Below are 22,589 nucleotides of genomic sequence, written 5' to 3' on the forward strand. Positions count from 1 at the left end.
CTGGTTTCCCCCACAGTCCAAAGACATGCAGGTTAGGTTAACTGGTGACTCTAAAGGCCAATTTATGCTGACAACCCAGTCCTCGCAGACGGTGTCACAGATAGTGTCTGCGTAGCCCCCTCCACCTTCGCAGATGCTCTGCGCACACCTCCCAAAAATTGTGACCACCGCAGAAGCCTCGCAGACAGCTTCGCAGACAAGAGGGCTCTGATTGGTCCACTCTACATCCGCTGTACACCCACTTCCGCTTCTCTACTTTCCCGGTTTGGTTTGTTTTCACGGCTGCCATTTTTAAAAACACGAGCGAAGATGGAGCAGCACGAAGAGCGGTTGATCGAGGAAGTGAGGAAGTACGTACATCTATACGACTCCAGTTCTAGTCATTATAAGTAACCGGAGGATAAACACTCCACTAACCACACCCACCAACTACTCCTAGCGATTTCGCGACTTTGCGCCCCCTTGCGTTGTGGCGGTGAATAACATCGCGCACGCCTATTACTCCCCGCTCAACGATAAATTACAACTGTCTGCGAAAAGCTGTCTGCGAAAGCCTTGTCGCAAGAGCATGCAGAGGCCTTAAGGGTGTTTTCACACCTGGTCCCCTTTAAAGGAACCAGACTCAGTCCTCTTTAAGTGGACCAAAAAGTGGACCAACAGAAAAAGAACTCAGTTCTTTTTGTGTTCACACTGTGAATTTATTACAAAGAGGACTGGGTTCTCTTTCTGGTCCAGTTAAGCTTTGATGGGGCCCCAGTCCTCTTTCTGTTCACACCAGGTCCTCTAGAGCCCTCAGACCCCCAGTGCACGGAATTCTGGGTAATTTTCTCTTGAATCAAAATGTCTGCTGCCATGCTTGCCCTGCTGTATTCTTTGATCAAAATAGTGCGGATTAAGGAAAATAACAGTAAGTTCAGAGAACTGTAAAGCGGCTGTGGTAAGTTCCAAAAGGAAGTTGAGTTTCCCTGCTACAGTCACGTGACCAACTACGGCAAACGAAGAAGGTTAAACTACAGTGAAAAAGGCGAAGTGAACCCGGTGCGCTTTTTGTTCACAATGCGCAGATTAGGCGAACCATACCGTTGATTTTTAGCGAACCGTACTGAGACCACCTCCTGAGGTGGTCTCGGTTCGGTTCGCTTTAAAGGGGTCTGGGTACGGTTGGAGTGTTCACATATGCGCAAAAAATGCTGAGTCATCGATCTGAGTTCAGTTAGATGGCTGAAAGGGACCAAGTGTGAAAACACCCTGAATTGACCGTAGGTGTGAATGTGAGTGTGAACGGTTGTCTGTGTCCATGGCTACATCCACACGACAACGGCAACGAGATTTTATTAAAAAAAAATCACGTCCACATGGGCAACGGATCAGTAAAATATCAGGTATATATGGCAACGCAACGGTTGCTGAAAACGATGCAATACACATGCCACACCTCTAGGGGCGCTGTAAGAAGGTCCCATTGGAGACACCAGAACAATAGAAGTAGTAGACGCATGCGCATAAACCCCTTCTTCTACCCGGTGTGAAGCACTCACAGGAACAAACACACAACAACAACAAGAAGATGGCTACGACTACGCGAGGAAATCGGTGCCTTCTGTGTGTACAAATTAGTTTTATTAGTGTGCATAGTTTTATATAACTTAATTTTCTTAGTGTGTGAACATTTTGAAAAGCATTTTTATATAATTTATATAACTTTTTATTGTGTGAGCATTTTGAAAAGCAGTCTTATCCAATAAAAAAAGAAATTCAAGAAATGGTTCAGTTACTTGTTTATTTAAAAGAAAAGCTGTATACAAAAGTGAATGCAATGCAGTGGTTCATACAAAACAGCGAGAGTGCTGCTTGTTCTAGTCATGTGGTTGTGACGTCATCGTAAACAAATCCGTTCTACTCATCCAGACGACTTCGCAACGGCGCCGTTGCCAGATTTTTCCACTCTGGAACCCGTTCTCAAAAAATATCGTTGTGGGGCACCCAAAACGCCGGTGCCGTGTGGACGCCAGGCCGAAACGCTAAACAATTTTATCAGATTCACCTGAATCCGTTGCCGTGTGGACAGGGCCTATGCCCTGTGATGACCTGGCGACTTGTCCAGGGTGTACCCCGCCTTTTGCCCGTAGTCAGCTGGGATAGGCTCCAGCTTGCCTGCGACCCTGTAGAACAGGATAAAGTGGCTAGAGATAATGAGATGAGAGATGAGATTACTAATCCTAATTTAAAATGAACTAATTGTTTGAAATATTAGTTAAAAAGTTGTTGTTTTTCCATCAGTAGATTAGGTTATAAGCGTGTATTGAGGGGTCTCAGTGTGCTTAGTTTGGTTTAGGGGAGGTGCAGATGGAGAGAAGGGGTTCACTCAGTTTGGGAAGTCACAGACCTGGACAAAAGGGATGAGAACCATTGAATACTGGGCAAAAATGTGAATGGCTAGGTAGTAATAGAAGGAAATAAACTTGAAATCTGTAGTTTGAAACAGTCAGCTGTAAGGTAACTGTCTGGTCATACGCCATGACTAACCGTGAAATTTTTACAACACTACATTCGCTACATACACATTCTCAGTTTCCATTTCATCAAGGACCGGATGGGTTGATTTATTCGTTCTTTTCCACAGTCCCCCCCCCCCACCCCCCCACCACCACCTTGCTCTGTAAAGGCCAATTTATGCTGACAACCCAGTCCTCGCAGACGGCGTCGCAGATAGTGTCTGCGTAGCCCCCCCCCCACCTTCGCAGACGCTCTGCGCGCACCTCCCAAAAATTGTGACCACCGCAGAAGCCTCGCAGACAGCGTCGCAGACAAGAGGGCTCTGATTGGTCCACTCTACGTCCGCTGTACACGCACTTCCGCTTCCCTACTTTCCCGGTTTGGTTTGTTTTCACGACCGCCATTTTTAAAAACACGAGCGAAGATGGAGCAGCATGAAGAGCGGTTGATCGAGGAAGTGAGGAAGTACGTACATCTATACGACTCCAGTTCTAGTCATTATAAGTAACCGGAGGATAAACACTCCACTAACCACACCCACCAACTACTCCTAGCGATTTCGCGCCCCCTTGCGTTGTGGCGGTGAATAACATCGCGCACGCCTATTACTCCCCGCTCAATGATAAATTACAACTGTCTGCGAAAAGCTGTCTGCGAAAGCCTTGTCACAAGAGCATGCAGAGGCCTTAAGTATGTATAAGGAAGATTTTATAGTGTGCGTGTGTGTACGCCTTTGTTGAACTGAAAACCTTGTTTGTGTTTTATGCCTTTAACTTCTTTTAGGTTTTCTTTCCGAAAACGTGTACAGTATCAGAACAACATAATACAAAGATATTAAGGACTGTGAAATAAATACATTTAAGGGTTGTTTTACAATCAGGGTACGCAAGCTAAAAATCACATTTAACACTTATTATCTTCAATATCAAAAGGCTTGACTAAATAAACTTGGTTGTTTATTGTAGCCCTGTGATAGCTCTATTTACATGCAAAAAAAAAAAAAAATTTGGTGATAACGTTATTTTTGGTGAATGTATGGCAATATGTGTCATATTTATCAAAATTACTCGTGTCATTTAGAAAAAGTGCTTTTTTTGACCACAGGTAGCTCCAAAAGGGATGCACTTTCTTAAATCATTCTTTATACCATAAAACAAATATTTGGTTCCATATCATTGGAAACATAGTTAAGTTTTAATGTTGAATGCCAGTAAGTTTTCAGACTATTTTGATCAAATTAGTCTGTAACTGTGTCAAAAAAAAAAGTCCTCTCCGAGACACCTAATTTTTCAATATAAAATAACATATCTAAAATGATTATTTTCATCCTAAAACATGGTCAAGATATTGGGACATAAATATTAAAGACAACTAACACAAAGCTTACAGGCTTATAAGGGGTGTTCACACGGCACATATTTGCGTCGATGCTGCACCAATGTATTTTGTTGCGATATATCTTACACTGGTGTAAATTTTGTGGAGCGTTCACACATCATAAACCTGCTTACTAGAGAGAAGCGTGTCAGCACCGGTGCAGCCCCATTTGCGTTCACACGGCAGTTTTTGCGACCGTGCTATACGATAGTAATAATCCGGAAATGAAATATGCACATGCGTGAAAATGTACTTCCTTTTCCCGGTTGTCATGGCATCACCAAGCGCCGGGAAAACAACGTGGATGCCAGATACCAGTGTTGCCAGATACTGCTGACGTTTTCCAGCCCAAAATCAGGGGCTTCAAAGTTTGGGAGAATAGCAGGGTACAAATAATTTACAGCAGGGTGCAAAATGGTAAAATGTCTGCCAGCGGCAGACATAATGCACACAAAGCGTGCAGGGATATAGATATAGAGAGAGAGATGCAAGTACGAATTTTTCATGGGGCAGGATGGTTTGGAACAGGCCATCTAAAATTGGGATAACGTTTAGCTGGGACGGGTATTTGAGGCGGGTCGTCTAGCTTAAGCTTGATTAGCGTTGTTACGCACGCCAGTGTTTCCCACAGAAATTTTGGAGACTATGGGGGAGGCGCGGGGGTTGTTTAAAATTGAGTGATATGTTAAATATTTAAGTTATTACTGAAAAACTATTGATTAAAAAAACAGACACTGAGAAATGGTCCTATAAACAACTTTACCAATATAAAAGATTACCAGGACTACAAAAATGCAGAAAAATAGGCTTTACTTATCCAAATGCACCTGTTGGTTCAAAAGTTAAAGTGCAGAGAACCTCACAGCACAACATGAAGTTACCTTAAAATATAATATAAATGCCTCAGCTTTCATGTAAGAAAAAAAACTATTAATACTAGTACTGTGTGCAGGCAGTCTCTCCTGAAGACTAAATTAAACAATAATTATAAACTAATAAAATAAATGGCTCAGGCTTCATAGAAGAAAAAAACAATTTGAACAGAATCTCACAGTATGATGCTGAAGCTGCCTAAACAATGGAAAATAAAATACCATATTGGCAAAAACGTTGGCATCCATTAATTTCTTGTATTAAGTAAAAAAATATGTTGCCAGATACTGCCGACGTTTTACAGTCCAAAATATGTTCAAAACCCGCCAAAATGCACTTAAAACCGCCCAAATTGGGCGGGAAAACGCGCAATCTGGCAACACAGGCGGCAGTAATGGCTGCACTCGTGTCGAGGATGTAAACACAGTTGACGCGGCAACGGACATGCATGACATAGTGGATGTAATTTACGTTCACAACTTTTTTTTGCTGTCAGAAATATTTAATATTAAATTTTGTGACTCGACTGACAATAGCCGGCGGCATAACAAGCCATAGCCGGCGATTTGCTGCCGGTGACCGGCTACTTTTGAGACCGCTGCAAAATATGTTAAAATCCGCCAAAATGCACTTAAAACCGCCCAATCTGGCAACACTGGAAGACACGCAGTTCTGTTGTTGATATTCGCCGTTTTGGAAGCGCAAAATACCAGGATGCAAATTATGCAATGCCCGTATGTATCAACTCTCCTCACGCGTAGCGAGTCTACCCCTGTAGCGTTCAGACGTCCCATTTTATATCGGTGCTGCCCCGCAAACTAGCATTTACTCCGGAGTAAATTTCTTAAACCACCTCCCGAGCAGGGTTAGATTTGCACCGGTTTAAGCAGCTTTCAGGGGCTACATCGGTATAACTTTGTGCCGTGTGAACGCTCTACCGGGGCAGCCCCGGTGCTACACCGGAGTAAAAGTTGCCGTGTGAACACCCACGGGCGATTGCTCTAAGACAACGAGGGAGGCTCAGCCTCCTCTAAAAATGACGAACATCGTGTACAGCGCTCGAAACTAACGGTGTCCCGATGTCCCGGGGACCATAAAAAATGTCATCGGGACACAAAATTATCATATCTGGGACAATCCCGGGACAATGGAAAAAAATAGATCTAGAAAAAAAGTTCTACATTAATATTATTTACAAAGCCGTAACACATACGTAGACATTCACCTAATTTGTTAATTTTAAAACGTTAACAGTGAAAAATACATAGTAGCTACACTTTCGATGCACCTGCATCCGTAGGCTACAGAGCAGCGCATTCTGTTCTAGAATCTTCGGCCGGAGTCCGCATTATATGGACTTGGAATGGAATTGCTACCGCACACGCTGCGCCGACTCTTGCCAGAACAAAAATGCTGAAGTGGTTGAAGCGGACCGACTGCGGGGAAGAAACTGAAAGCCCAGACATAACGTCTCCGGGACCTTCAGGATCCAAAGTGTCATCGCCTGGTCTGCAGGCAACGCGAGCAACTGAATGAACTGAATGAACACTGTTAGACACGTTATAAAATACAACAGGAATGATGTGGATGATATTGACGGAAGATACCGTTCAACAGAATAAGTGAGTTTTCTTGGTGTCTTTCTAGTTCAGAAAGTTTAGTCAGTCAGCAGCACAACTAGGCTCGGACCTGCCACTATGCTGATGTTGCTAACATTTGCACCCGGCAGCGAAAGTTCATAAAATGGATAACGGAAAGTTCATAAAAATGGATAACGGTAATGGATAACGGAAAGTTCATAAAAATGGATAACGGTAATGGTGAAAATGATAAGTTGGCCTTATAAGTGCCAACAGATATTCAAGGTATAAGTAGATGAAATGAACATAAAAGGGGTCTTATTTTCAACTAAAGTGTACTGCAGATGTAGGGAGTTGAAACATTTTCTGAATGAGCTAGTTGGCCCCTTTAAATAAACGGGTATCTATTCATACAGCGAGATCGCCAAAGTTTAATAAACTGAAAATGCAATAACTGTAATTTTGAAGTAGATGATGCATAGGACATGTGTCGCTTGTGTCTTGTGACTTATTGTAAAAATGATATAAAGGGTTCAAAATCGCATAGTTACAAATATAATAGTAACTTCATATGATAATATTAACCACTGGTTATTTCAGAGAGGAAAAAAATGGGGACACTATTGCTTCCATTCGGGACAATACAACACAGAATTCGGGACCACTGGGGGACACAAAGAAAAAAAGTTAATTTCGAGCCCTGATCGTGTAGGATGAATTGCGCTAGGCTTATGTTATAGCCGACCTTATAACATTGCTATTTCAGATCCAGAATCATAGAAATATATGTGCTCAACCCACTACAGTGCGAAATCATTCCCTTATAACTTTAATGTGTGCATGAGTTTTTCCCCCTCGTGACAGCACGATGCAGTGCAGCCTCAGTGCACTTCAATGGCATTTGGGAGCTCTGCGCTTTCAATATCAAAATGCAAGACGATTATTGGACAAATACTGAGAAAACGCCCGCCCACGGACTCCCAGCCTCAGTGCACTTCAATGGCATTTGGGAGCTCTGCGCTTTTCAATCTCAAAATGCAAGACGGTTATTGGACAAATACTGCGAAAATGCCCGCCCACGGAGTCCCAGCCTCGCAGTGGGAGGGACATGGCAGTTTCCGCGAGGAGACTGGTGATTGGTGAGAGCGGCCGGATATTTTCTTTGATTGACAGCTCGTTTCAACTATAGACAGGCAGCGGTGAATTTCAGTTCAGTCCCATGCGGATTCGCAAGTGCTGTGGTGTATTGTAAGAGATCAGCTTACATTTCGATTTCCTTCATTACATACGGTTTCTACCAGCTTTTTTAGTTTGTATATATTTTCATTGTAAATAAAGTGTAAATATAGTGTTGTCAAGTTTGCTATCTTAGTTCCAGAAATTTTGTTTGAGTGACTGAACTTGAACTTGAGGGGGCTAGTCAGCTAGCAAGAAAGCTGCGCACGGATGCCAAGCATTGCTGATTTAATTTTGGCGAAGCCATTTGCCAGTCTTCCTTTCGAGGAAAAAATTAAAATTAAAGAGCAGGGTAGACCAACGCCTCAAATTGACTTGGTGAAAAAGGTAGGGAATAACACTCGTTCCTTTCAGCTCTCCTGGTACGAGAAAGTGAATTGGCTAACAGCAAGTGACCCACATCAACAACAGTAAATAGGCTACTTTAGTAATATGTCATGGATGGACCAAAAATGTAGAATCTATTTAAAATGTTTATGCTGAGTATATTATATTGGAATATATATTTTTCTGGATATGAATTAAACACCGCTACAATTTGGAAAACATTTTTAAACAAAAACACAGCCGAGAACATTTCACACTGCAGACCTGGATTAAAAGTGAAGGGTTATCAAAATTGTCAGTAAAATTTTTCTCAGTCAAAATAAGTAAAATATAGGGAAAGTGTCATTGAATGAAATGTGTGGCACCCAGCTCTATGTTTGGCTCCCCAAGGTCAGTGCTTGTGCCTATTCCAGAACACTCTGCTGTTACTGCTGAGGTTCCTGACAAAGAGCTGCTTTCAATAATGATTAATTTTTAAACACCATGCCACAATTTTAAAATATAAAATGTTAAAATATACCCCCCCCCCCCCCCCCCCCCCCCCCCCCCAACGCCACCATCATGTATATTGGACAGTAGGCTAATGGGCCAAAACAACCTGTTATTTCACAGTTTGTGACCCTGCCAACAATCAGCCAGATCAGAGGCAAGAGTATGGGCAAAATTGATCTTTTTTCTTTTATAATCTGGAAATATTGTAACCGACCAGCCTCCCCTGTTTGAAAGACTACCAGCCGCCACTGTGAACACCCCTATATTTAAAAGCACTATGGAAGTAGTGGATTCTGAATTGTCAAAAAAAAATGTCCTCTCTGAGAATCACTTCATTTGTTTTTCCCATCTTATAGCAGATTACACAAAACTACCATACACATGTAAAAAAAAATTACCTGAAATCTGTTCTTTCACTTGTCCTTCACTTAAAAACTGGTACGAGAACCAGTTTGAATCAATTTCAATTTTGGACCCCTGTGACACAAACTTTGTACCCTGATTGTAAAACAACCCTTAAAGGAATCCTACTGATGCATACCTGACCTCAGATTCTCTGTGTGTATCATATGCAGTTAAAATGGGCAATAAATAACTTTGTTTTTCTCTCTCTGTGTCCTAGTGTGTAAGCCATGTCTCGTGCACGACAGCCTCCGCTAGTTACTGGCATCTCACCCAATGAGGGCACACCATGGACTAAAGTCACGATCCGTGGAGAAAACCTGGGCACTGGACCTAATGACCTCGTTGGTGAGCCACGGTTATTTCTGCTTCTTTCTGAACCTTGCGTGCAGCCGAATCTCTGTTTCAAATCCAAGTCATTAAAGGTGCCCTTCCACCAAAAACGTTTAATACCGGCTGTTTTTGAAATACCATAATTCACTCTGAGTTGCATATGCATGCTGCATGTGAAAATGTAATTCTACTCCCATTCCCTGTATCAGCTTATGAAAGAAAGTAGTCGGAAAAACGAGCGGATCTGAAAAAGCCATACGATCTTGCGTCACTTCGTAAATTAGTATTCATGGCCTCGCCCACCTTGGCTTGCGACCGCCCACGGGAAGGAAGTTCAGATTTAAGCGCAAGGAGAGATAGCAGAGCCAGTGTTGCCAGATTGGGCGATTTTAAGTGCATTTTGGCAGATTTGAACATATTTTGGGCTGGAAAACGTCAGCAGTATCTGGCAACACGGAGCAGAGCCCATCTCATCAGTAGCTAACGAAGAGGACCTAACAGCAAGTTGAAAACATGTCTGAACAAGTTCGTGCCTGTTATTTGCGGCAGTAAGACATCAACGTTGCATTTCTTGCCCAAGATAGAAGAGCTGAAGAAGAAATGGTTGGAATTTGTCTTTGGAACACCACCAGCAAAGTATAATGCAGCGTTAGTACTGTGTTCTGATCATTTCAACCACAGTGACTTTTCAAACTTCGGTGCCTTCAGTCGTGGTTTTGCTTCGAGGTTGCATTTAATCCCTGGATCTGTGCCATCAAGACGATCGACCACCAGCTCACAAGCTGTAAGTAAAACATGGACTTTTTGTTCGAAGGTTTTTGTTACAAAATAGCATGTTCATATTCTCCACGTTAGCATGCATGACATGGTCACAAGCTAGGCAGGGATGAGAGTTTTCTACTTTTTCTGAGTAAAAAAACGACCTTTTTATACAGTGCCTTGCAAAAGTATTCATACCCCTTGAACTTTTTCACATTTTTCCACCTTACAACCACGAGCTTAAAAGTTTTTTATTGAGATTTTATGTGATAGACCGACACAGAGTCGCACATAATTGTGAAGTGAAACGAAAATGATAAATGGTCTTCAAAATTTTAACCAAATAAAAATCTGAAAAATGTGATGTGCATTAGTATTCAGCCCCCCTGCGTCAATACTTTGTAGAGCCACCTTTTGCTGCAATTACAGCTGCAAGTCTTTTGTGGTATGTCTCTACCAGCTTTGCACATCTAGACACTGAAATTTTTGCCCATTCTTCTTTGCAAAATAGCTCAAGCTCAGCCAGATTGGATGGAGAGCGTCTGTGAACAGCAATTTTCAAGTCTTGCCACAGATGCTCAATGGGATTTAGGTCTGGACTTTGACTGGGCCATTCTAACACATGAATATTCTTTGATCTAAACCATTTCATTGTAGCTCTGGCTGTATGTTTAGGGTCATTGACTACGTTTACATGCACATCCAAATCGAGCTGCTGTCGGTAATCGAGCTGAAGGTCCCAGCAGGGTGCCAGAGAAATCCAATCCTACATGCACACAATGAAATCGGGCTATTGTGTGAGGTGCATTGTGCACCTGAGCCACAGGTGGCGCTACACGCCCCATCGTGTTGGTACACTTCCGGTTGTCGTCATGAAGAAGAGCTATTCAAGAGTGTAAACAAAGTTATCAGTTCCTTGTTCTCCATTGCGTGTTTTTCTCCCGTCCATGAATTTTAATATATTCAACTCCTTAAGCTGAATGAGCATGAACTCTGTCTCCTCATTGCTCCAGAAGTGCACGTTTCTGCTTGCCTGTGGCAGTGGGGGCGTGGTCAAGCGCCGGTCTGTGACAGGAGGGCGGAGCCAGGGAAGGTGAGTGGCAGAATCACTTCACCTGACGGTAATTAACGTGTTTGTGTGTCTTCCCAGTAACCGCGCCCTATTTAAGGAAGCAGAGGGAGAGCAGAGGGGAGAGCTCATCCCGGGACTAGAACACAGCGCGCGTGTGTGTGTGTGTGTGTTTCTCTCAAGAATAAAAGTAGGCTGTTAAACTGAAAAGTCTGACAATAAAAAGCCTATTAGTACCAGAAGCTTTGTCCTGCCGTCCTCTGTGCTCCACCCACACTTCAGAGAGCTCTACATCGCCATTTTCTCTTCTTCGTTTGTTCCTCCTGACCTCTTCTGCTGCTCGCTACTACTGTTGTCATGCCGACCGAGGCTGTTGCGTTTCTCGCTTGTGGTCTTGTCACTTCCGGAAGTAGCTCGACAACTAGCTCGATAGGGTATACATGCACAAAGTAGCTCGGCAGAAATCGCATAAACTAGGTCGTGTAGCTCGATTCCGAGAAATCAACTTCGGTTCAATTTCAGCCGAATTAAGGTGTATACATGGCATTTTGAACTTCGATTTCAGTCGAGCAACGGCAGAAATTCGATTCTCTCTATGTGCATGTAAATGTAGTGACTGTCTTTCTGGAAGGTGAATCTCCTTCCCAGTCTCAAGTCTTTTGCAGCCTCCAACAGGTTTTCTTCCAGGATTGCCCTGTATTTAGCTCCATCCATCTTCCCATCAACTCTGACCAGCTTCCCTGTCCCTGCTGAAGAAAAGCATCCCCATAGCATGATGCTGCCACCACCATGTTTCACAGTGGGGATGCTGTGTGCAGGGTGATGAGCAGTGTTAGTTTTCCGCCACACATAGCGCTTTGCATTTAGGCCAAAAAGTTCAACTTTGGTCTCATCTGACCAAAGCACCTTCTTCCACATGTTTGCTGTGTCTCCTACATGGCTTCTTATGCCTGTCTTTCAACAATGACTTTCTTCTTGCCACTCTTCCAAAAAGGCCAGATTTGTGGAGTGTACGATTTATAGTTGTCCTGTGCACAGATTCTCCCACCTGAGCTGTGGATTTCTGCAGCTCCTCCAGAGTGATCATGGGCCTCTTGGCTGCTTCTCTGACCAGTGCTCTCCTTGCTCGCTCTGTCAGTTTAGGTGGACGGCCATGTCTTGGTAGGTTTGCAGTTGTGCCATACTTTTTCCATTTTTGAATGATGGATTGAACAGTGCTTCTTGAGATGTTCAGAGCTTGGGATATTTTTTTATCACCTAACCCTGCTTTAAACTTCTCCAGAACTTTATCCCTGACCTGTCTGGTGAGTTCTTTGGTCTTCATGATGCTGTTTGTTCTTCAGTGTTCTCTAACAAACCACTGAGGCCTTCACAGAACAAGTGTATTTATGCTGAGAGTAAATTACACACAGTGGGACTCTATTAACTAATTAGATGACTTCTGAAGGCAATTGACTGCACTGGATTGTATTTAGAGGTATCAGAGGACAGGGGGCTGAATACTAATGCACACCACATTTTTCAGATTTTTATTTGTTTAAAATTTTGAAGACCATTTATCATTTTCGTTTCACTTCGCAATTATGTGCGACTCTGTGTTGGTCGATCACATAAAATCTCAATAAAAAAATTTTAAGTTCGGGGTTGTAAGGTGGAAAAATGTGAAAAAGTTCAAGGGGTATGAATACTTTTGCAAGGCACTGTATTATGCCAAATCCATTGAGAATTTTTTTTTTTTTAATTATTAAGTTCGGGGGGTTGGGGTATGTTCCTTCATGCTGTTTCAAATTTAATTAACTCCAACGATGTTTACACGTTATTTGTAAGTCGCCATCTTTAGTCTCGTTTAAATCTCATTGAATGTGATGTAAAATTCGTGTGATCTACATTGTTATTGGTCAAAACATCGATGTCGAGACCATAATAGCCAATCAAAACAGTTTTTACAAAGACACCCACATTTTTTTTAAGTCACTCGTTCACTTTATTCATTTGTTGAGTAAAAACCCAAACATTTGTTGAATTTTTCTTATTTCCTCGCGTGACGTCAGCGCGCGGTATTTTTCCCTTCGCGGTTTGTTCCTTCTCTCTCGCCGTAGTAAGACACCCACATCCGCTTGTTCTGACTCACTGGAGGTAGCGTCACAGTGCTGTTAGCCAATCGGAGGTAACACGCTTACATGTCATGAATATTAATGAGTAAGAGCTGAAATCCTGTCGTTCTCCCGCCACCCGCTCCTCCAGCAAACTAGAACAGCCTGAACCAGGAGAACCACAGCATTTTTTTCACCAAAACCAGCTCACAGGGCATTCATCCATACTAGAGACTACCGCACAATTGATGAAAAAATGATGCAAGGAGACCTTTAAAGAAAATTTCAAGTCGAGTCTGAGAACAAGACTCCAACCGCACCATTTGACGGTGGCTGTTGCTGCCTTTATGTGAAGGCGTCTCTGCTGCTGTGTTGTACTAACGTTCTTGCTCGACTGCCCCGTTTTAGTTAACAGGCTACAGATAAAAAGCTTGTTTATTGCTCAGCAAGCCCCGCCCACTATCAACAGGGCAAATAACACGAGAGAGGGTTAACACTAGCTAGTTCATCGCTCAGCAAGCCCCGCCCACTATCAACAGGGCAAATAACATGAGAGAGGCTTAACACTAGCTAGTTCATCGCTCAGCAAGCCCTGCCCACTATCAACAGGGCAAATAACATGAGAGAGGCTTAACACTAGCTAGTTCATCGCTCAGCAAGCCCTGCCCACTATCAACAGGGCAAATAACACGAGAGAGGGTTAACACTAGCTAGTTCATCGCTCAGCAAGCCCTGCCCACTATCAACAGGGCAAATAACATGAGAGAGGCTTAACACTAGCTAGTTCATCGCTCAGCAAGCCCCGCCCACTATCAACAGGGCAAATAACACGAGAGAGGGTTAACACTAGCTAGTTCATCTCTCAGCAAGCCCCGCCCACTATCAACAGGGCAAATAACACGAGAGAGGGTTAACACTAGCTAGTTCATCGCTCAGCAAGCCCCGCCCACTATCAACAGGGCAAATAACATGAGAGAGGCTTAACACTAGCTAGTTCATCGCTCAGCAAGCCCTGCCCACTATCAACAGGGCAAATAACATGAGAGAGGCTTAACACTAGCTAGTTCATCGCTCAGCAAGCCCTGCCCACTATCAACAGGGCAAATAACACGAGAGAGGGTTAACACTAGCTAGTTCATCGCTCAGCAAGCCCTGCCCACTATCAACAGGGCAAATAACACGAGAGAGGGTTAACACTAGCTAGTTCATCGCTCAGCAAGCCCTGCCCACTATCAACAGGGCAAATAACATGAGAGAGGCTTAACACTAGCTAGTTCATCGCTCAGCAAGCCCCGCCCACTATCAACAGGGCAAATAACACGAGAGAGGGTTAACACTAGCTAGTTCATCTCTCAGCAAGCCCCGCCCACTATCAACAGGGCAAATAACATGAGAGAGGCTTAACACTAGCTAGTTCATCGCTCAGCAAGCCCCGCCCACTATCAACAGGGCAAATAACACGAGAGAGGGTTAACACTAGCTAGTTCATCGCTCAGCAAGCCCTGCCCACTATCAACAGGGCAAATAACATGAGAGAGGCTTAACACTAGCTAGTTCATCGCTCAGCAAGCCCCGCCCACTATCAACAGGGCAAATAACATGAGAGAGGCTTAACACTAGCTAGTTCATCGCTCAGCAAGCCCTGCCCACTATCAACAGGGCAAATAACACGAGAGAGGGTCAACACTAGCTAGTTCATCTCTCAGCAAGCCCCGCCCACTATCAACAGGGCAAATAACATGAGAGAGGCTTAACACTAGCTAGTTCATCGCTCAGCAAGCCCCGCCCACTATCAACAGGGCAAATAACACGAGAGAGGGTCAACACTAGCTAGTTCATCGCTCAGCAAGCCCCGCCCACTATCAACAGGGCAAATAACATGAGAGAGGCTTAACACTAGCTAGTTCATCGCTCAGCAAGCCCCGCCCACTATCAACAGGGCAAATAACATGAGAGAGGCTTAACACTAGCTAGTTCATCGCTCAGCAAGCCCTGCCCACTATCAACAGGGCAAATAACACGAGAGAGGGTTAACACTAGCTAGTTCATCGCTCAGCAAGCCCTGCCCACTATCAACAGGGCAAATAACATGAGAGAGGCTTAACACTAGCTAGTTCATCGCTCAGCAAGCCCCGCCCACTATCAACAGGGCAAATAACACGAGAGAGGGTTAACACTAGCTAGTTCATCTCTCAGCAAGCCCCGCCCACTATCAACAGGGCAAATAACATGAGAGGCTTAACACTAGCTAGTTCATCGCTCAGCAAGCCCCGCCCACTATCAACAGGGCAAATAACACGAGAGAGGGTTAACACTAGCTAGTTCATCGCTCATCAAGCCCTGCCCACTATCAACAGGGCAAATAACATGAGAGAGGCTTAACACTAGCTAGTTCATCGCTCAGCAAGCCCCGCCCACTATCAACAGGGCAAATAACATGAGAGAGGCTTAACACTAGCTAGTTCATCGCTCAGCAAGCCCTGCCCACTATCAACAGGGCAAATAACACGAGAGAGGGTCAACACTAGCTAGTTCATCTCTCAGCAAGCCCCGCCCACTATCAACAGGGCAAATAACATGAGAGAGGCTTAACACTAGCTAGTTCATCGCTCAGCAAGCCCCGCCCACTATCAACAGGGCAAATAACATGAGAGAGGCTTAACACTAGCTAGTTCATCGCTCAGCAAGCCCCGCCCACTATCAACAGAGCAATGAACATAGAGTGTCACTTCCTTCTCTGGGTGGAGTCTTGCCAAATGACGATTGAAGTTCGAGGTTGTCCCCATCGTCTCCTCAATAGTTCTTCTACATACGGAACACGCAGCAGTGCGTTTTGTTTTGTTTTTTTTCTCCCCACTGCACGAGAAGTCTGTATAAGCAAAGCGGACGATCCTAGGGGCGTTCTTTCTAGGTATTTTAGCGCCATTAACGTTAGTTTGTTCCTGAACATGACGTATGAACAGGCGAACGTGCATTCTCTTGCACAAAATTAATGTAAAAAGTAAGGTATTATTAAGCATCTTATGCCAAATTATTATGGCATGTTGCAAAAAATAAAGGAAAAATGCGAGTCCTCATCTCCAATTTACGAGTCCAAATGCAGTTAATGCGCGAATCCGAGTCATCAGTGCTCAAGTCACGAGTCGGACTCGAGTCTGAGTCCTGGACTCTGCTGTATGGCTGGCACTATGGATTGGATCTCTTGAGTATTTAAAACCATGAGTATTAAAAAATTTCAAACCTAAGGATAATAGATGAGTAACAGTACTTCTCTGTCTCACTCCATCAGGTCTGTCTATCTGTGGGCATAACTGTCTGCTGACGGCTGAATGGATGTCTGCCAGTAAGATCGTGTGCCGTGTTGGTCCTGCTAAAGATGACAAGGGCGAGATCATCGTCACGACCAAGAGCGGAGGCCTAGGCACATCCACGGTCTCCTTCAAAGTCCTCAAAGCTGATAAGATAGGTTAGAAGTACTCTTATGCACACTTTTGTCTCGAAGTTATGCATTCTTGCGCATATTAAAAGTTCAAGTACGGTTTGATCCATTGATGGGTTATACAACACCTATAATTGTAAATTACTCAAGTGTGTGTGTGTGTGCGCGCGCATATGTACAGATATTCTAGAGCAGTCTGCTGTGTGGGTCGATGAGGTGAATTACTACGACCTGCGACTAAACCGGAACAAAGGCATTTCCCCTCTGTCTCTGCGGCAGGCCGACCCACTGGGCATCGAAACCGATAAGTATGTCAAAGCAGGCACAGACATTTTAGTTGTTCATATACACAAGTATAAAAATGCACATAGAAATGGGTGGAAGGGATTATGCTCCCTGTCAATCAGAGCAACAGTAACCACTCATGCCCCTTTTCCACCAAAGCAGTTCCAGGGCTGGTTCGGGGCCAGTGCTTAGTTTGGAACCGGGTTTTCTGTTTCCACTGACAAAGAACTGGCTCTGGGGCCAGAAAACCCGGTTCCAGGCTAGCACCAACTCTCTGCTGGGCCAGAGGAAAGAACCGCTTACGTCAGTGGGGGGGGGCGGAGTTGTTAAGACCAACAACAATAACAAGACCGCGAAAGATCGCCATTTTTAAGCGACAAGAAGCAGCAGCTGTACAAACGCGAAGTCATTTATTATTATTATTGTTGTTGCCGCTGCTGCTTCTTCCGTGTTTTTTTGCTTTGATATTCGCGCCAAGGTTTATGCAAATGCAGCGACGTAACTGACGCATACAGCGACGTAATGACGTGGCTCTGCTTAGCACCGCGAGCTATGGAAAAGCAAACTGGTTCTCAGCTGGCTCGCAAGTTGAACGAGTTGTGAACCAGCACCAGCACTGGCCCCGAACCAGCCCTGGAACTGATTTGGTGGAAAAGGGGCATCATAGGCATCTGTGAGTTCCTGTACGTGAAAGAGGGCAGTTAGGGCCCAGTCCCACATCCCCTTTAACTACAGCTGTGACTATACCTTTGCCTGAATTTAGTTCCAGTCTGGAGCAGAAACACCACAAATATAATCCCGACTATAATATCGGTTGGTCCTGACACTCAGGGAAATAAATGCATGCAACTTATTAATAGTCATGGGTAGCCTAGTAAACTAGACCCACCCGCCTAGCGGCCAAAAATATTTTTGCCTACGAGTGGGTCTAGCCTCGCACCATATCAACAAAACACCCCGGGCATCAAATCGTGCCCGCCAATCACAACGCAAGGTTTTTGTTTGGATTCTTTGGGCGGGCTTTTGCAGGAGTGACGACAAAGCTGCGCGACGCTGGAGAAAGCACAACAGGAAAGATGGCTATGGCTAGTGAACAGCGTGCGTTTGACTCCGCTTTGGAATCAGTTTTAGAAGAATTAGACTTGGAGTTTTCGTTGAAACATGAGCAGGAAGAGGCTCTCCGCTCATTCCTTTTCAAGAAGGACGTTTTCGCTGTTTTGCCGACCGGCTATGGCAAAAGTCTGATCTACCAGCTGGCTCCGCTCGTAGCCAAAAGGATGGGGCTAGTTTGTGCAGTACGAAGAATTAATAAACAGCTTTGAAACATTACTTTTTGATTGTTTCTTATTTTCCCGTTATTTTAAATTTAAGGGAAATTATTTCACCAAACACCACTAAATAAAAACTCTCAAACAGTTTAAGCAAACCCTTGAAAAACACTTGAAAAAAAATGTGTATGTGGTACAGACTCCAAACTTGTGGTCATTATCTCCAAACTTGTTAATATCTAGAACCTGTTTATTAATTAATACGCATTTTGAAAATTTATTTCAAGGTCTCCGCCACGGCTTTCTGTCGCTCTGACTACGTCACAGTCACTGTTGCGCTGATTGGTCAGAGCGTTGGCCTATACGCACAGAGACAGTTTGAAAGACAGCGGGTTGTTCCTACCTACCCCCTTCGGAAATGTCTACGACCGAGACCAGACTAAATATTCACATTTAGTCTGGCTTGCCAGGCCAAGTCATGGGGCCACACCAATTTAATTAGTTGGTTCTCGGATTTTTTTCAGGAAAAATATGAATCGAGCGCACGAAATAAAATTAAAAGAATGCTCTGATGGTAAAATTAGCTAGCAGTGGAAATAGAGGGCTTTCATAATAGAGAAAGAAAACAAAGACAATACATTATTGTTACTCATTTCATATGGCTCTTTTAATAGCTTATCTTATTTCCACCCATATGCATTAAGGGCGAGCTCCGGCTGCACGTCTTTTATCAGGCAAACCAGTAAACAGATAGGCTAAATAACCGATTGAATTGCAATCAATTGAGCATCTACAATGCACAGAAAAAAAGATTTGACCAGGAGTAGGCTGCTTCTGATGTCTAAATACTTGGAATGATTTTTTGTTTGCCCCTCACATCGATCAATGAAATATATAAATCAAACCCACCGCCACAGAGTCGTTGTCCAAGTTGGCACATCGCAGGGTAACAAGCTCACGGCATCTTGAGTACAACTGTGCAAAGTTTTCCCCCTCTTGAATTTCGACACACCTGTCAAAGATTTTACGCTTCTGTTCGCTAAATATCCTAACAATCACAAACACAGGCTTTGCAGGATTCCCCTCCACAGGCATGTTTCTTCCACAAGTCTTTCTCTAAAGCAGTGGTTCTCAAACTTTTTTCACCAAGTACCACCTCAGAAAATGCTTTGCTCTCCAAATACCACCATAATGACCAACATTAAAATACAGTAGCGTAGTAGGCCTAAGTATTCATTAAAAACAAGGCGGAGGTTTTATTTAACAAGTATATTTAATATTGTCATCTCTTTGGCTAATGGTAAACACAACAGTTCCCCGATTGTGTGCGGCTTACCGGCTCTGGCGATCAGGAGGCTGGCACGATATGAAGCTTCCTGTGCTTTGGCTACGGGTGTACCATAGGACAGAATGGTGGACTTGGACTGCTTCAGTTCATCACGTTTTCATAAAAAAAAAAAAAATCCATTGGTTTGTCCTTTAGTGGTGTGTGTTTGGTTGTAAGATGCCGTTTGAGATGCGACGGTTTCATGGACTCATTGCTCAGAACGTCGCCACATACAACACACTGCGGCCTGGGCAGCTCCTCTGTCCCGCTCCAAATGAATCCCAGTTCGTCATACTTCCTCCTTACTGGTTTCTGCCGTTTGCTAGCAGTTCTGGGGCTGGTTTTGCCACTGTCGTTAGCATCTGCGCTCGGCTCACACACGTCCTCTTCAGTTCTCCCTCTCTCCTGATCCACGCTCCCATTCGCGGATTTAAGCCACGACAGTAATTTTGTCGTACTCGTCATAATTAGCAAAGCCACCTCCACCTTTTCCCATCACAGCCTAGTCTACCAATGGCGGATAACCGTCTGTCAGTGGAACCGGCGGGAATGCGTACGTACGCTACGTATGGCTACCCAGAAGCACTTGCAAACTTTTTAAAATTATTAACTTAATTTGTATCTCCTTTCATTTTCTCGTCATCGGTTGATGAGATATTTTCATCCATTCGGATATTATAGATAGTATTTCACGTTTTTTATTTTATAAATTTTATTTATATTTAAGTGATTCTTTGGCGTACCACTAGAATGGAGCCCGCGTACCACTAGTGGTACGCGTACCACAGTTTGAGAATCACTGATCTAAAGTGAAAGGGGTGATTTCATTGGTTTTCGACGTCACGTGACCTCAACCTGCAGTCGATTTCGATTTTTTTTAATTTTTTTTTATTTTGCATTTTCTTCAAGCGGCGATTCCAAGAACCAACTAATCGAATTGGTGTGGCTTGGGTTCCCCCCCCAAGTAGTAGCACATTATTCCGGGTCATACTGTACAGCTTGGACTCCAGTGGTTGACAAAATACGGATAGGTCACAGACTACGGATTAAAGAAATTAATAAAAAAGGATACAAAATACGGAGTGGTTACGGATTTTAATACAGATGCTCATAATTTACATATTGGTCACGGACGTTTCAGTTATATTACAGATCGGTTACCGATTTCACACGGATGATGCATCACGGATTAAAAAAAAAAATTAAGTCTAAAACAATGAAATGTTTGGACTGCTGAAGTTCATAATTCAAATAGCTTGTTTGCATTTATATGTTTACTTTATTAAAGGAGAACTGAAGGCAAATTTTTTTTCATCAAAATTCTATTTATCTCATTTTATTAAATATAGGAATGCATTTTTGATAGCTATTTTGTCACTGATATAGCAAGTTATGAGTGTTTTTGAAATATATTCCATAGCATATCAGTCCATATGTCAACGAGATTCTTTGAGACCTGTGCGAGACTTCGGAGAACGGAAGTAAAACGTACAGCGGAAATCAAAGTGGCCAACGTTGTCAAACAACATGTGCGCCCGCCCTCTTTCGAATGCCGACGTAATCAAGCCGGAAGTTTTCCCTGTGTCCGAAATCGCTCCCTACTCACTGTATAGGGCACTGTATAGTGGGGACGCCATTTTGTAGCGCTGTCCGAAACCTTAGTGAGGATTATGTGGGAAATGCACTCGGTATAATATGGATTTATCACAAAAATACATGCATGTATTTTATTATTTTGAAAACCCATCACCTGCCTGATCTGGCACGTTTTAATTGTGCGACAGTAATGACATAAATACCAGTGCGACGGACTCGTCCTTATCCTGCCATCTTTCCAACTCTTCTCTGCGCCACGTCGGTTCAAAGTCGTATGGAATAATCTCCATCACTGATGAAGCTGGCAAATCTTGAAATTAATCTAAATTGGAATGGCTGCTGTGTAAACAGTTTTCAAAATGGCGGTGCTGACACTTTGCGTTTGAAGTCTCGCACGAAGATCGCATGGATAAGCGACACCTGCCGTGGACCAAACAAACTATTTCTTAATTAATGTGTTATTCAATTACGTTTTCGGTTTTATTAACCTTATATCGTGACTCGTATTGGCATATTATATTATATTACACTTATCAGCCTTTTCGGTTTTTAGCCATGTTGAATGATTTCAGTTCCACTTTAATTTACTATTTATATTTCACGGAAAATATCACACATCCGTGAATAAAAGATCCATGATTTATATGTGACCCCTCACCGAATCCAGGGACACGTCGGCCGAAACGAATCCGAGATAATCGCAAAAGAAGCATTTTTTTACGAAATTTGTGATTTGTTTTTTTTCCATCATGTGCAAGTTGAGATCTTGAAGAATGCAATCAATATTTCAGATAATAGATTGTTTTGCTGGAAAAGCATACATTTTTTGTTGTAAATTCTCGTTTTTGTTAGGACTGTAGCCTGCTGGGGGGTGTGGGTAAATTACCATATGGGCCATTCACATGATGATTTAAGTCTTTTTTTTTTTTTTTTTTTTTTTTTTTTTGCGAATCAGCTGTATGATACGAGCTGAGCTCGTGGCTACTTAAGCTGCATACGGGCGTATGATTTCACTATGGAATGAGCAAGCTAAACAGAGCGCAGAGGAGCTGAAACACCGCGAAGCAAACAGACACACGGTAGTTACATCGGAGATAACCATTTCTAGCAAAAAAACCGCAACCTCGTTTTCCAGATTGAATGGAATACTTGAATGATCGGATGATACATGGACCGTTCTAGGACTACATTATTCCATCGGAGGCATTGATGTGTGCAAGGTGCCGTTTCTCTTTCTGATGGGGTAAGTTTATTAATCTAAGGCTGTGTGGTTATTTTTGCATGTAACGGAGAGTGTTGTGGTTTGGTTAAGCCTAGGTCACAACCGGACGTACAATTTTTTTGGCCGTGCGATTTTTGGCGTTTCCCAAATCGCTGCGTTTTTTTTTTTTTTTTTTGTTCGTGGAGAAAGACGCGCGTTGGCCGTAAGTTTGTCTTGCAACCTGAAAAAAACGTAAGCGCCCGTAGAGTTTGTTTAACATGACAACGAACCTCTGCGGCCAGTCTACGGCTCGAAAATCAGCACGTCACACGCGCGCGCTCGTGCGTTTCTTGCGTTTTTTTGCATGTAGACCAGCCGTAGGAGCACGTACGGCCGGTTGTGACTGAGGCTTTACATGAAACTAGCGTTGTGTTAG

At 43.5% G+C, this 22,589-nt stretch overlaps 1 protein-coding gene across 2 annotated transcripts in view; it reads left to right on the forward strand.

Annotated features, from left to right (window-relative positions):
* The window catches only part of exoc2 (exocyst complex component 2), a 143,640-nt gene that overhangs the window by 24,710 nt on the left and 96,341 nt on the right, over positions 1-22,589 (forward strand). For both annotated transcript variants that reach the window (XM_060917805.1, XM_060917806.1), the window contains exons 2-4: positions 9,004-9,131; positions 16,327-16,503; positions 16,658-16,784. In XM_060917805.1, coding sequence (XP_060773788.1) covers positions 9,014-9,131; positions 16,327-16,503; positions 16,658-16,784 — 422 coding nt within the window. In that variant the 5' untranslated portion in view covers positions 9,004-9,013. The remainder of the gene's footprint in view (positions 1-9,003; positions 9,132-16,326; positions 16,504-16,657; positions 16,785-22,589) is intronic.

The sequence above is a fragment of the Neoarius graeffei genome, chromosome 3, assembly GCF_027579695.1.
Source record: "Neoarius graeffei isolate fNeoGra1 chromosome 3, fNeoGra1.pri, whole genome shotgun sequence".
Lineage (NCBI taxonomy): Eukaryota > Metazoa > Chordata > Actinopteri > Siluriformes > Ariidae > Neoarius > Neoarius graeffei.